Source organism: Manihot esculenta, chromosome 16, assembly GCF_001659605.2.
Source record: "Manihot esculenta cultivar AM560-2 chromosome 16, M.esculenta_v8, whole genome shotgun sequence".
Classification (NCBI taxonomy): Eukaryota; Viridiplantae; Streptophyta; class Magnoliopsida; order Malpighiales; family Euphorbiaceae; genus Manihot; species Manihot esculenta.
In genome coordinates this window covers 8,043,601-8,057,348 of record NC_035176.2, presented here as the reverse complement: position 1 = coordinate 8,057,348, position 13,748 = coordinate 8,043,601, and the positions used below count along the sequence as shown (strand labels likewise).

Below are 13,748 nucleotides of genomic sequence, written 5' to 3'. Positions count from 1 at the left end.
AATTGTACTATGATGTAATGTAAGAGATTTCAGTATGTTATGTAATGAGGTATATTGAGGTTATAGATGTGCTTGACCCTATGAGTATTGTAATCCCTTTTGATACATGATCTATAGAAATGTTTTATAATGTTCATGAAAGCCAACTCATCTCATGTTGTATCGCCCGTTGGGGCATTGATGAGATCCCACAGAGGGATCATGATTATGATCATGACTATGTACATGTATGTTCAGGTTGAGTTGGATGTTTAAAAGAAAAGTTTAAATTTTTATGCATGTTGTTGATCATGTATGGGATTATACAGGTTTACAGGTTCTATGCCAGGCTTGCTACGGGTCCCGGCGGCCTTAAGCCGATCTGGATCCTAGCGCCGGTAGCGGTCCGATTTTCGGGTCGTTACAGAAGGTGTGTGTGATAATGTTTAAGTGGGGAGAAATGGAAACAAAGTCATATGAGCTTTGAGGATTTGGGGTTTGGATTTTCATCTCTAGTATGGGTGTCGACGGGTTGTTTTCTTAATTTGCCATGGGGATCTCAGTGGGTTTATGTTTAGAAAACTCCGGTTGATTGGATAATCTTCCTTTGATTTTTCACAGACGATGCCAATTGATATGTTTGAGATTCGGTGGGACAAGGAAATGATGACACGTAGGCGAAGATTTGATTCATGGGGTAGGTAATGGATCTGTTTGGGTAGTTGAGAGTTGAGAGTTGGTAGGGCTTGCTTTTCTGGTTCGTGGAGGTTGAGATTTTGGGAGAGGTTGAGAGCTTCTAACCTTTGGGATTGTTAGTAATATATGTCTCTTAACGTAATTGGTCTAGGGGTATTAATACCTTAACCGTATCGATGTGTTGTAACAGATTGTCCTATCGGATGCGATGGTGGAGCGTTATGGCAGAAATGTCAAACAGCTCATTTATAGTGGGCAGTCGGCTAATAAATATTGAGTCGCTTCACCCATACCCTATTCACCACTCGTGTCTTGTCTGTCAGTCCTACTGTGCATACAATCATGACCCTAGTAAGAATCTGCATGCCTTAAAGAGGTCGGTCTGCTTGCTCCTAACATGGATGAGGTCGGAGAGGTAGGAGGTCTGACCCGCATTCTATGACAGGTGGTCCTTCCATAAGGTGGTGGTCAAACTGAATACACTAGTGTAGACTCTTCCTCTTTCTTATACACGCGTCACGATCTCAATGAGGTCCATCATTATTATATTATTAACAATCTAGTGATTTTTTTTATTTTAACTGTTAAATGCATGATAAGGCTATCAAGAAGACAATAAAATTTAGACAAACTCCGACCAAATAGGTTCTTAGAAAAAGCAGAAAAAAGAAAACTGGTAACACAAATACTTTGCTAACTTATCAGACAAAACATTAGTAACACGAGGGACCTTACGAAATGAAAGTGAATGAAAGTATGGAACCAGTGAATTAATAGCACAAATCAATGCCCGCATATCCCAAGAAACCTTATCAGACTATTGAAACAATATTGAAAACAGAAGAGTGGAATCTACCTTACATATCATATCTCGAAATCTCTAAGACTTGACTGAAAGGACTATTTCTAATAGAGTCTTAATCTCTCCGGGTACATGTGAGTAATACTAAATCTCCTTAAACAAACCATCAACTAAATTTGGTGATTATTGGGACCACATATAATAATAAGAATAAAAAGATACAAGCTAGAAGTTAATATAGTTAATTCTCCATGTATATCAAGCCATTCCTTTGATTTCAGTAGTGTAGAGGAAGTCTATCTTCACTTTAACAAAGTGCGATAATAAGAAAGAAAAAAAAATAAAAAAATGGAATTTTTAGCAGAAAAGGTTTTTTTTATAAAGAGTTCTAAATGTTAGAAAAAAAAAAAATCTCTTTTGACTTGTGTATGGGTTTTAAATCATTTTCATTATCAAAATTTTATTTTAGACTTGGTACAGCCTTGAGCCAATTTGTTTCTTAGTGTCGTTATTGGCCTCTAGCCAGATCATTACACCAACAAACAATTAATTCATATTTACGTATCAAAATTGACATTAGAATATTTTATGGCCACCTAAATGTTGAGAATATAATATTAATTAATTATTTGTGATTTTTTTATGGTGTAACTCAATTCTTTCACTATCCTATATCCTAAAAAGACATAGACTTTAGATATTATTGGAAACTCTAAAATTTATCCTAGCTCTTAACTCATATGAAGTATAATTCCATGAATATCATTTGTTTTTAAACTCCTTTTGATGATCTGAGATCCAGAGAAATAGGATTTTACAGAGGTTTTTGGAATAATTAAAAATTTAGACCTAGAGGAGAGTATTTTTCCTTTTATATGTTTTCTTTTGTCTACCAGTGTCCCATGCGTAACGGCCTCTGATTCTCTCTGTGTGCGTGTAGATGGGTACACAAGGCAGATGGAGGAGTCTTCCTTCTGGTTCCGGGCTGGGCCAGGAGATAGGAATGATATTGAGCCCAAGGAGGATCTGCCTGAGAAGTAATGAGGGCTGGGCTAGCCTGAGAGACAATGAGGACAGGGTCGGTCTGGTTGAGAAATCTGTATGGACCCTGTATCTAGGCCTGAACGGGCTGGACCTGTTTGTATTGGGATCGTGGGGCCTCTAAGCGATGGGCCGCGATCGAGGGCTTGGTCCCTGACCGGGATGGAGAAATCCAGCGGTCATCACCTTTTAAATACTATTTCACTTTATAAAAATTTTGATAAATTAATATTTCTCAATAATTAGGAGATTTCCCTAAATAATTTGCGATGCATCATTTATTTATCATTATCATGATATTTTCTAAATTTACGCTATGAATAAAATAACCTAGTAATAGTATACGAGAATATCATCTCTCACGCTAAATACCATTATGATATTAAGTAGAGTGAGCAGTATTCGATTTAAATTGAAAAAATCGATCAAATTGAATTAATTAAAATTTTAGTTTGATTTTTTATTTATTTTGATTCGTTTTTATTTTCAAAAATTTTAGCTATTCTGATACGATTTTGATCAAAAAAATTAAAAAATTGAACCGAACTGATTAGTAATAATAATCTATTATTTTTGATAACATAGAAAGATTAGACCATAATTAAAATTAAAATATTTTAATTAAATTTTAAAATGTTAAAAATAAGTTGTAAAAAATAAAATAAAAAACTAATTAAAAAGTCTAATCGATTAAACCAAATTAAATTAAATCGAATTAGACCGATTTAATTCAAATCAATTTTTGCTCAAAATCGATTCAATTTTTATAAATACTAAAATTTTAATTTTTAATTTATTCAATTTAGTTCGATTTTGAACTAAACCGACCGAATGCGCATTACTAGATAAATTTATGAATCATTTATACAATTAAATAATGTATTTCCATAATGAGTTAGTCCATTATTCTTATTTCTTCAAACAAATATTTATGTGTTTGTTCAAATATGTTGCATATTTTATTTTAGGGAATCAACTATCCTTAAAAAGAAAAGATATACCTCATAATTAAGCAGTATTCAGTTCAAACGAAAAATAATGATCGAATCAAATTAATTTAAAAATTTAGTTTGATTTTTTATTTTTTTTCAATTCGGTTCTATTTTTATTTTGAAAAATTTTAGTTATTTCAGTTTGATTTAATTTTGATAAGAAAATTTTAATAAAACCGAACCGATTCATAATAATAATATATTATTTTTTATAATATAGAGAGATTAGATTATAATTAAAGTTGAAATATTTTAATTAAATTTTAAAATATTAAAAATAAGATATAAAAAAGTAGGTTAAAAACTCAACTGATCAAATTAAACTAAATCAAATCAAATCAAATGAATTTAATTCGAATTAATTTGTGCTCCAAATCAATTCAGTTGAATTTTTATAAATACTAAAATTTTAATTTTTAATTTATTCAATTCAATTTAATTTTAGAAAGTATATTTTCCAAAATCTAAGGGTTTTTCAATATTATATCTTGATAAAACATTCACTATAAATTTAGTTTAGGGATTAATCATAATTACAATGATTGCCCTTATAATATATAGTTATTTCAAGGGCTTAATTGAAATTATATCATAAAAGGTGTATTCATATGAAGATAAAGAATGTCTTTCATGGAAATGCATAAGATAACAACTTGTTTCTTCGAATAAGATTAGCTATAAGCCATATAACTACTACCAATCACATTAACAAAATCTAATATGAAAAATTTTAAAAATTTAATAATAGTATAAAATATAGTATTTCAAAGTATAAATAAAATTATAATAATATTTTTCTCATTTAATTAATTATTTATATAAAATATAAAATATACATTACTTCAATTTATTTTCTATTTGCTAACCATTACTTTGATACTGCAGTGTAAAAGGGAGAAGAAGGTTCAAAATCATGCATTTGACAAAAGTGAAGACATCTTCTTTGATTGACTCTTTGACATATCTTCCTTTTCTTTCTACCTACACCTACTTTCAATCAACTTCCTCTTCCCTTCCTATTTTATCTCACTCTATAAATTATTTAAAAAAATTAATAATAACAATATTAAATTATTAAAACAAACCAAATTTTCAAAACTATTTTCATGTTATTATTTTCAATTAAATTTTTATAAAATTGTTGTTTTTAAATAAAATATTATTATTTGAGTTGGAGAAAAAATATTTTCAGAATTAAAGTAAAGATTTCTGGAAATTTTGAAAAACTCAACCTCACTCACACGCAGCTTTCATTTCCTTGGAAAATCTCCTCCCAAAAGGTGAGGGAAACTAACGAAATTATACCTTATTGGTTATTATATAATTCGAGTTAAATATATATATAAAATAAAATTAAAAAATTATGTAAAAGTTTAAGAGTTTTGCATCATTAAAATATGATAACGTAGAATCATCATTCATTTTTGTGACGTAAAACTCACGCGCATGCAATTTACCCATTCTTCTTCTTCACTAAAAGCGCGTGTTTCTTAATCCTTCTGTCCCTCAAAATGATAATTTTCATTTCATATTCCTTATTTAAAAAAAAAAAAAATCTTTCATTGCTCTCACTTACTGTACAAAAGGATCGTTACAGATGGAGGTGGTTCTCCTTCTTCTCTCTTTCTCTCTCTTTCTTTTTTTGTTTTTATTTTGATTTTTCTTATTTTTGTCGTAAAGAATATAGAAAAAAAATCGAATAAGGAACCTCGCCGGTGAGGCTTCCCATCGACCCGACGACGAAGGATACGAAGAAGAAGATCAGGAACTGTCCAAATGGAACCCTAGAAGGAAGAAAGGGCAAAAAGAGAATAAGAAGAGCGAAAGAATTAAGGAGAAAAGCCGATTCAATCAAATCTTGAGCGATTCGCAGCCGAGTCATGAGACCGATTCAACCACAAACTGGTACTGGTACTGGAACGGTAACAGCAGCTGGAACTGGAACTGTTACGGCCAATCGAAACAAGTCGCGTAGGCGTTCTGACTTAACCCTACCTCTTCCTCAGCGAGACCCAAAACTTGCGGTTCCTCTTCCTCTTCCACCTACTTCCAGCTCTGCCCCGTCTACGAGTCATCAACAAACTCAGCAACTGAGTTTTTCGGACCTTGACCGAATCAATCGCATAGGAAGCGGCGCTGGAGGAACTGTGTACAAAGTGATCCACCGTCCGACTGGGAGGCTTTACGCCCTGAAAGTAATATATGGAAACCATGAGGACTCGGTGAGAAGGCAGATGTGCCGCGAGATCGAGATTCTCCGAGGCGTCAATCACCCTAATGTGGTTAAATGCCACGAATTTTACGAGCACAACGGGGAGATCCAAGTGCTACTAGAATTCGTGGATGGCGGATCCCTAGAAGGCACCCATATCGGCCTGGAGGCGCAGTTGTCGGATGTGGCCCGGCAAATCTTGAGCGGGATTGCATATCTCCACCGCCGGAAAATTGTTCACAGGGATATCAAGCCTTCGAATCTGTTAATCGATTCGAGGAAGAATGTGAAAATTGCTGATTTTGGGGTGAGTAGGATTCTGGAGCAGACTATGGATCCGTGCAACTCATCAGTTGGTACTATTGCCTACATGAGTCCTGAGAGGATCAACACGGACTTGAATCATGGCCAGTACGACGGCTTTGCTGGCGATATTTGGAGCTTTGGGGTAAGCATATTGGAGTTTTTTCTAGGGAGGTTTCCGTTTGCAGTTGGGCGGCAGGGCGATTGGGCAAGCTTGATGTGTGCCATTTGTATGTCGCAACCACCTGAGGCTCCGCCTACCGCTTCCAGAGACTTTCGGGAATTTATTGCTTGTTGTCTGCAGAGAGAGCCGGCGCGAAGGTGGACTCCCAATCAGTTGTTACATCATCCCTTTATAACAAGGAACAATGGAGGCCAAAGAGAGGTGAACCAGAATCTACATCAACTGTTGCCTCCCCCACGTCCTCTTTCTTCTTAGCTGCTTCTTCCTGCTCCGTTTTCTTTTTTAGCCTTATTCAAAATATATTTTGCGAATTATCTCAATGATTTTGGTTATTGTCTTTGTTGCTGCTGCTGTTGTCGTTGTCATTAGTTCTCTCTCTCCCTCTCTCTCTCTCTCTCTCTCTCTTTTTTGTAATTTTCATATGATGGTCAGATTTGATTTTTAGAAGAAAATGGGGGAATGGGGTTTATCCTGGTTTCAACGTTCAATTTGAATTGATTCAATCTGTCTGTGATGATAAGGCTTAACCGGAAAACAAAAATGGAACAACTTTCTCCTATTACCGGCCCAAACTTTGATGTTAAAGCTGCTTTACATTCAATTCAGGAAACGTTCGAGATTGGTTATGGAGAGGTTGGGTTGAGTTTTTGCTTATGTTTACTATGAGTTGGGTTATTCTTAGGAAGATGCAGAATTTCAATATATGAGAATAAGCTATTCTCAGTTTGCTATACTAATAACGCATGAGCTCTTTGCTTGTGTGAAGATAACATGATGCATAATGCATATATGCTTTTCATTTGTCCCATTTAATTTCCTTCGAATTTAGCTGTTCACATGGGGGTTTTGGGTGGTATTGGAGAAGCTCACAATTACATTTATTATTATTCATTACAACCTGGAAATAGATTGTTTAATTTTTATGCAAACTATTAATTTAAGTCTAGAGATCTATGTATGTGGCTGTGATTGTAGATGAATCTTTAAGCTAGCTAATAATGAATTGAGGAAGAATTTGGCCATGCTAGCTTATCTTATCCTTTTTTTTTTTTAATCCCGTGTGTTAGCTGTAATCCCACCTCTCCTATCCTTTCTTTCTTTCTTTTTTAGAAAAAAGGGGAAATGTTACACATTTCCATTAGGTTTTGTGGTGTATATATCCGGGTTGTTTTGTGAGATTAGGGTCATTGTAGTTTTGATTTTTCTGAGGAATTTTGGGAACAAAATCTAGAATCTAGTTAAAAAACTTCTACCCACTGATTGGTTTAGCATGTAGCATGATTGATTCTGTTTAGAGCTGCTTTTTTGGGGGTATGCTGCTGCAATATTTAGTCTTTTTTGGTGTAGATTTTCTTATGTAAATGAATTTATATTTGTTTGCTATGTGCATAGGTAATTATTGCTGCTCTGTAGGGTTGTATTTTGTCTATTGTTGATTGTAACATCCACTAATTGAAGTAGGAAATTTAGACAAGAAGAAAATGTGATTTTCTTTCTGTCAATTTGGTGTATTGCCCAAACTATGATGTTCTTCTTTTGGATGTGGGTCTGCAGATGTTATGATGAGTTGTATTAGCCTTTTTTGATGGAGGTTAAGTGTTTTTCTTTCTTTCTTTTTTTTTTTTTTTTTTTTCCATTGCTTACTATAAATTGTTTCTCAGTTGGTGAAATAAAAGTAATTGAAATGTGAATGTTAGGATCCAAGCAATTATATTTGCGAAACCTTTCAATTTGTGCAAATAACAGAAATGGTAAACATAACATTGCTAAATATTGGAGAAGCATGTGATGCTCACAAAATGACACTTGCATATGTGGAATGATGATTACAGAAATTCTTCAGATGGGAACTTGGGGAAATGCTCTGCTGCTCCTTATGAAAAATTCCGCTTTTGTTTTTATGCTTATTCAAATTCTCTTTGGACCATTGTTGCTGACATGGCAAAATCTAAGTTTACATGCTGTAAAAATTATTAATCGCGTGGGTGGATTGCCACATTGTTCACTGACATATTTCTAAGGGAAATTACTATTTAATTTCTTTGACATGAAGAAATTAGTTAGTAGATTTTGAGAAATAGAATAAAATGTTGTTATGGTATTATAAGGTCTTTGATTTTAGAATGAAACACTATTTTATTACTTTCCACCCATAAATTTTTTCTTTCAAAATTATTTTTCTACACCCTAAATAGTAATGCGAGTATTTTAACTTTTTCATTTAACGGCCACGGCTATAATTAATAGAGGAAAAAATTTTGTGGGGCTAATTAGTTAGCTTTTTATTTTTATAAGAATTAAATAGTAATTTTTTGATTAAATAGTAAATTTTTTTAATAAAAAATATATTTTAGCTCTTAAATTATAGGTCAAATAGTTATATAAGACCTTTAATTCTTTTTTTATCCAACTCTTCAACTATGAAAACAAATCAAATAAGACTTTTAAATTTTAATCATTAAATAAGACTTTTAAATTTTAATGATGGATCGAATGATATATAAAACTTTTAATATATATTAAATAAACCATTACATTTAATTTATATATTTTTTTATACTTTAACTCATTGCTCTATAATTAATATTTTTTCATAATATTTTTTTATATTAAATAAATAGTGGTGATCATGAGAAAGGCAATAAATGTATAGAGTTCTTATCATTCAACAAAGAGCAAAATAACTATTTACTCCATAATATACAAAATTTTCATCATAATATTACATATCGATTATGTAAAATAACCAATGAGAATCTAATGCATTAAAAAAATTTTCATGCATAGCTTTACTTAGATATAAATTGATTGAAGCAAGTTATAGTATATTCTCTCTTTTAAAAGTATGACCTGAGGAATTTGTTTATATATGTTTCCTAGCTCATCGTACCATTTAAAATTCTTTTTTATCTATTTATTTGTGCATTATTAGTCTATGCAGTTAAGATTTAGAAAATTTTAAATGTATGGTCAGAGGAGTTTGTTTATATATGTGTCATAGCTCATGGTACCATTTAAAATTCTTTTCTATCTATTTATTTGTGCATTACTAAAATTCTCAAACAAAAGGAAAATATTGGGAAGAAGCAATCGGAATTTTTATTTTTATTTTTTATTTTTATATTTTTTTTTTCTGTTGGGGCTAATTAGGGATGGCAACGGGTAGGGTACCCGCGAAATTGGTAGTACCCAAATCCGAAATCCGTTTAGTGTTTTAATTTTACTACCTTTCCAAATCCGTTTAGCAATACCCGCACACTACCCGAACCCGACCGACTTGTAAAACCATTCTTCTCAGCAGTAGGGTCAACCAGATTCAATGGTTTATGAGAATGACGCAATCTGATATTAGTGGAGTCACCACCGGATGGAATGATCAAGGGTGCCCCATCCCCAACAAGCCCATCAAAACTGATTGTTTTTAAAGTATCCGATTGTAATTTCAGCCAATTTTCCTTTTCCAAAACCATTTTAAGTGCCTGAAAAAAGAAAAGAGTATTTTTTTTTCTTTCATGTTTCTAGCATAATTCCAGTATGTGTTACTTTACTACTAAACTAGCAGTTCCGAAAATAGATAGCTACTGACTACAACAAGCATGTCAGCTAGAACCCCCAGTTTGCAGTATAATATTCAAAACAATATTGACAAATGTCAAGCATCCAAAAAAACCACAAGAGAAGATGACAACAGCAAAAAGAAAGGTTAGGAAAACCCCTGACAAAAGATGCTCAAAATATCAATCCATGAGACTAAATATATCAATGTGCCAAAAGATGTAAAGTTTATCTGCATAACATTTAAACTGGAAAATACATTAACCTGGTAAGTGAAGAGTTGTCTCCGACTGGGAAGTGGGAGATGTCGCCACACTGGAGAGAAAGAAGGAGATATCGCTGACCGGAGAGAGAGAAGATTTATCGTCAACTGGGGAGAGAAAGGAGACGTTGCCGGTGCCGACTGAGCTGCCGGCACTCGTCAAGTGAAGTGGGGGAGAGATGCGTTGACTGGGAAGTGGGAGATATCGCCGACTAGAGAGAGAAGGAGGCAGATGTCGCCGGTGCCGGGCTGCCGGCAGTCGTCAGTGAAGTGGGAGAGAGGCGTCGATTGGAAATTATGGGAAGGGAAGGGGGGAGAGAGGCGCCGACAGAGAGAGAAGCTCGAGTAAAATGAGAAAATGAATTAGGGATAAGGAATTAGGGTTAGTATAGCTAAACGGGTTCGGGTAACGGGTATCCGATCACCTAATTCCGAACCCTACCCGAATCCGAGACGGGTAAAATTTTTCAAACCCAAATCCGCCCAAATCCGTTTTGTAAATACCCAAATCCGTCCTAATAGGGTTTGGGCGGATCGGGTACCCGTGAAAACCCGCCCGCCTGCCATACCTAAGGCTAATGCCTTGTACACAGCCTTTCAGCCTTTCTATTATTTATGCCAAGTCGGGATTCGCAAAAAATGTTAATTCAATTTCGTTGTAAAGATTTCTTGGAAGGTGATAGTGTAGCCTAACCTAAAATTGCAAGGCATGCGTACGTCATTTTTTTTAAAAAAAAATTGTGTTGCATTGGTGAAATCTATTTATTTTTATTAAAGTAATTTTTAAATATAAAAATTATTTTTTTTCAAAATATAATGTAATTAATAGATTTATTTCTCTATTTTTATAATTCAACACTTTCATTTTTTAGATTTAATTTCGTCAAAATTAAAGGTCACTCCGTAAAAAATGTCGTTAGTGACAAAAAAATAATCGAACTACCAACCCAACACTTTAGTTTTTAAAATTTAATTTTTATAAATTTATAGATCTCTCTCAAAAATTAAAAGAAAAAATACGTTTTTATCCCTAAAATATGATATAATTAATAAATTTATCCCTCTATTTTTTGAATTCAATACTTTAATCTCTGAAATTTAATTTCGTCAAAATTCAAAGAAGAAAATTTCAAACTCAGTCTCCATAAAAAAATAAAAATTTCAATAAATTTAAGATTTAAATTCAACAAAAATAATAAAAATTAAAATATATAAAATTTAAATTATTAAAAATAAAAAGTTAAAACTCAGTAGAAATTGCTTTTATGATGCCGCTTGCTGTCGATCACTGCTTGTCATCTGAAAAATTCATTAAAACATCTCTAATGTTTTAAAAAGTCTATCAGTTAGCTTTTTTTTTTTTTGTTAATTTTAGTCGTTAAGTATTATAAAAAAAATCTAAAATACTCATAATATGGAGGGATTAATTAATAAACTTTTTAATAATTTGAGAGACTAACTAATAATTTTTTTAAACTATAGGGACTAAATAATAAAATATTTAGTGATAAAATTAATAGAAGAACTAACTAATAGACTTTTTAAAATATCAGGGACATTTTAATATATTTTTTAAATTTGAGGAAGTAATTAGCAAGTTTTTCCACAGTATAGAAACTAAATAATAATTTTTATTTTATTATTAATAAGGGTATTTTTGAAATTATTTTTATTCTGTTTCAACCAAATGGAAATCATTGACTTAACAAAAAATTTTTACGGAGGCACCTTAAATTTTGACGGAATTAAATATCAATAATGAAAGTATTGGGTTTTGATAATAAAGAGACAAATTCGTTAATTATACTATATCTTAAGGACTAAAAAATAATTTTCCATTTTAAATTTATATATTTTTACTTCCATTTTGTATCTAGATTTTACTTGATTAGGCTTTTTATTATAATTATAATTTAAAATAAAAATATTTAATAAAAAATAAAGTTATCAAAAAAAAGTCAGATTGGTAAAATTAACTAAAAACAATCAATTTACTTTTTAATCATTTTTATAAAAGAAATTAATTAAGAAATCTGAAATTCATTGTGTGGAAACTCTAATTTTTAAAGAATAATATATACCGAGTTAAAACTCAAAATATTTCTAAGTTTACTTTATTTTTATTGGGCCAATTATTATTAATTTTTTAAAATCTATTACTTTATTATAATATATAGTCCTATTTAAAGTAAGAGTTTAACATTTCTCGTTTATTATGGTCTAACTTTTCAATTTTATATAATAAAATATATTTTTTTAAATTAATTGTTATTGTAATCGGAACATAAAATTAATAAATTAATTAATAATTTTCTCTATATTATAGAATTAAATTGTAAAATATATGATATATTATAGAATTAAATTGTAAAATTATCAATCTGAGTTTTGCCCACATCTCAAATAAATTTAAGGACGTACTCGAAGAAATTCCGAGCTCCAGTTGGAATAGTCTGTGGATTCCAAATAGCTATAATGGTCAAATCTAATAAGATAGCAATTATAATCCAAGAAGTAATAAGCACTTGGGTATGGACTTAGAAACCTCCTATTTTTCAATAGAAATGCTGGCCTACTTTCACACCGGATATATGTATCATATAACTCTGTTAGCGTGTTGATAGAACATTCATATTACCCTCCGAAAGAAAGAAAACTTTAAAATGAATTATTTTGATTCAACCATCTTTTTTTCGACTTGTCCACTTAAATTGTATATTTTAGATACTAACAAATCACATAATATACAAATCACATTATATACCCCGTTATCTCTTTTATACGATTCAGAAATAGTAATCAATTCCATAAATCTATGGAGTTCACAAAAAAATTAGTTATCTTATTATAATTATAATTTAGTTATCTTAGAGAGATTTATAATTTAGTCTCTGAGTATTGCCAGTATTAACAAGTTAGTCCCTGTATTTTTATAAACCTATTAAAACGTCATTATCTTTTCTTTTCGTCAATAAAATAGTCCTTCTGTCTGTTTTTGCAGTTAAAAATATAGTAAAAGACCAAATTACCCCCTTCTTTTCCTCCTCCTCCTCCTAATTCTTCTTCATCGATTCTTCATCCTTCTTCTTCTTCTTCTTCTTCTTCTTCTTCTTCTTCTTCTTCTTATCATCTTCTTCTCTTTTTTTTTTTCTTCTTTTTTGAGGAGGAGGAGGAGGAGGCTTCTTCTTCTGCTTCTTCTTCTGCTTCTTCTTCTCCTTCTTCTCCTTCTTCTTTTTCTTCTTCTTATTCTCCTTCATCATCATCATTTTCTTCTTCTTTTTTCCTTCTTTTTTGAGGAGGAGGAGGAGGAGGGACTATTTTGTTGATGGAAAGAAATGACAATGACGTTTTAATAGATGTAAGAAAAGATAGGGACTATTTCGTGGACGAAAAGAAATGATAAGGACATTTTAATAGATATGAGAAAAGATAAGGACGTTTTAATAAATTTCTGAAAATATAGGAACGATTTCATTGACGGAAAGAAACGATGAGTAGGACTATTTCGTTGACGGAAATAAACGATAAGGACGTTTTAATAGATATGAGAAAAGATAAGGACTATTCAATTGACGGAAAGAAACGATAAGGACGTTTTAATAGATATGAAAAAAGATAAGAACGTTTTAATAGATTTTTAAAAATGTAGGGACTGACTTGTTAATAATAGCAATATCTAAGAACTAAATAAGAGGTTTTATTTGAGGGTAAAATTGGATTTT

The 13,748-nt window shown here is 31.7% G+C and overlaps 1 protein-coding gene across 1 annotated transcript; it reads left to right on the top strand.

Moving 5' to 3' along the window:
* The first annotated feature begins 5,024 nt into the window (after positions 1 to 5,024).
* LOC110603900 (mitogen-activated protein kinase kinase 5) lies at positions 5,025 to 6,697 on the top strand. Its single transcript, XM_021741900.2, has 2 exons — positions 5,025 to 5,113; positions 5,191 to 6,697. Exon 2 carries the CDS (start codon positions 5,391 to 5,393, stop codon positions 6,462 to 6,464), a length of 1,074 nt encoding a protein of 357 aa, XP_021597592.1. The 5' UTR covers positions 5,025 to 5,113; positions 5,191 to 5,390; the 3' UTR covers positions 6,465 to 6,697.
* The last annotated feature ends 7,051 nt before the right edge of the window (positions 6,698 to 13,748 follow it).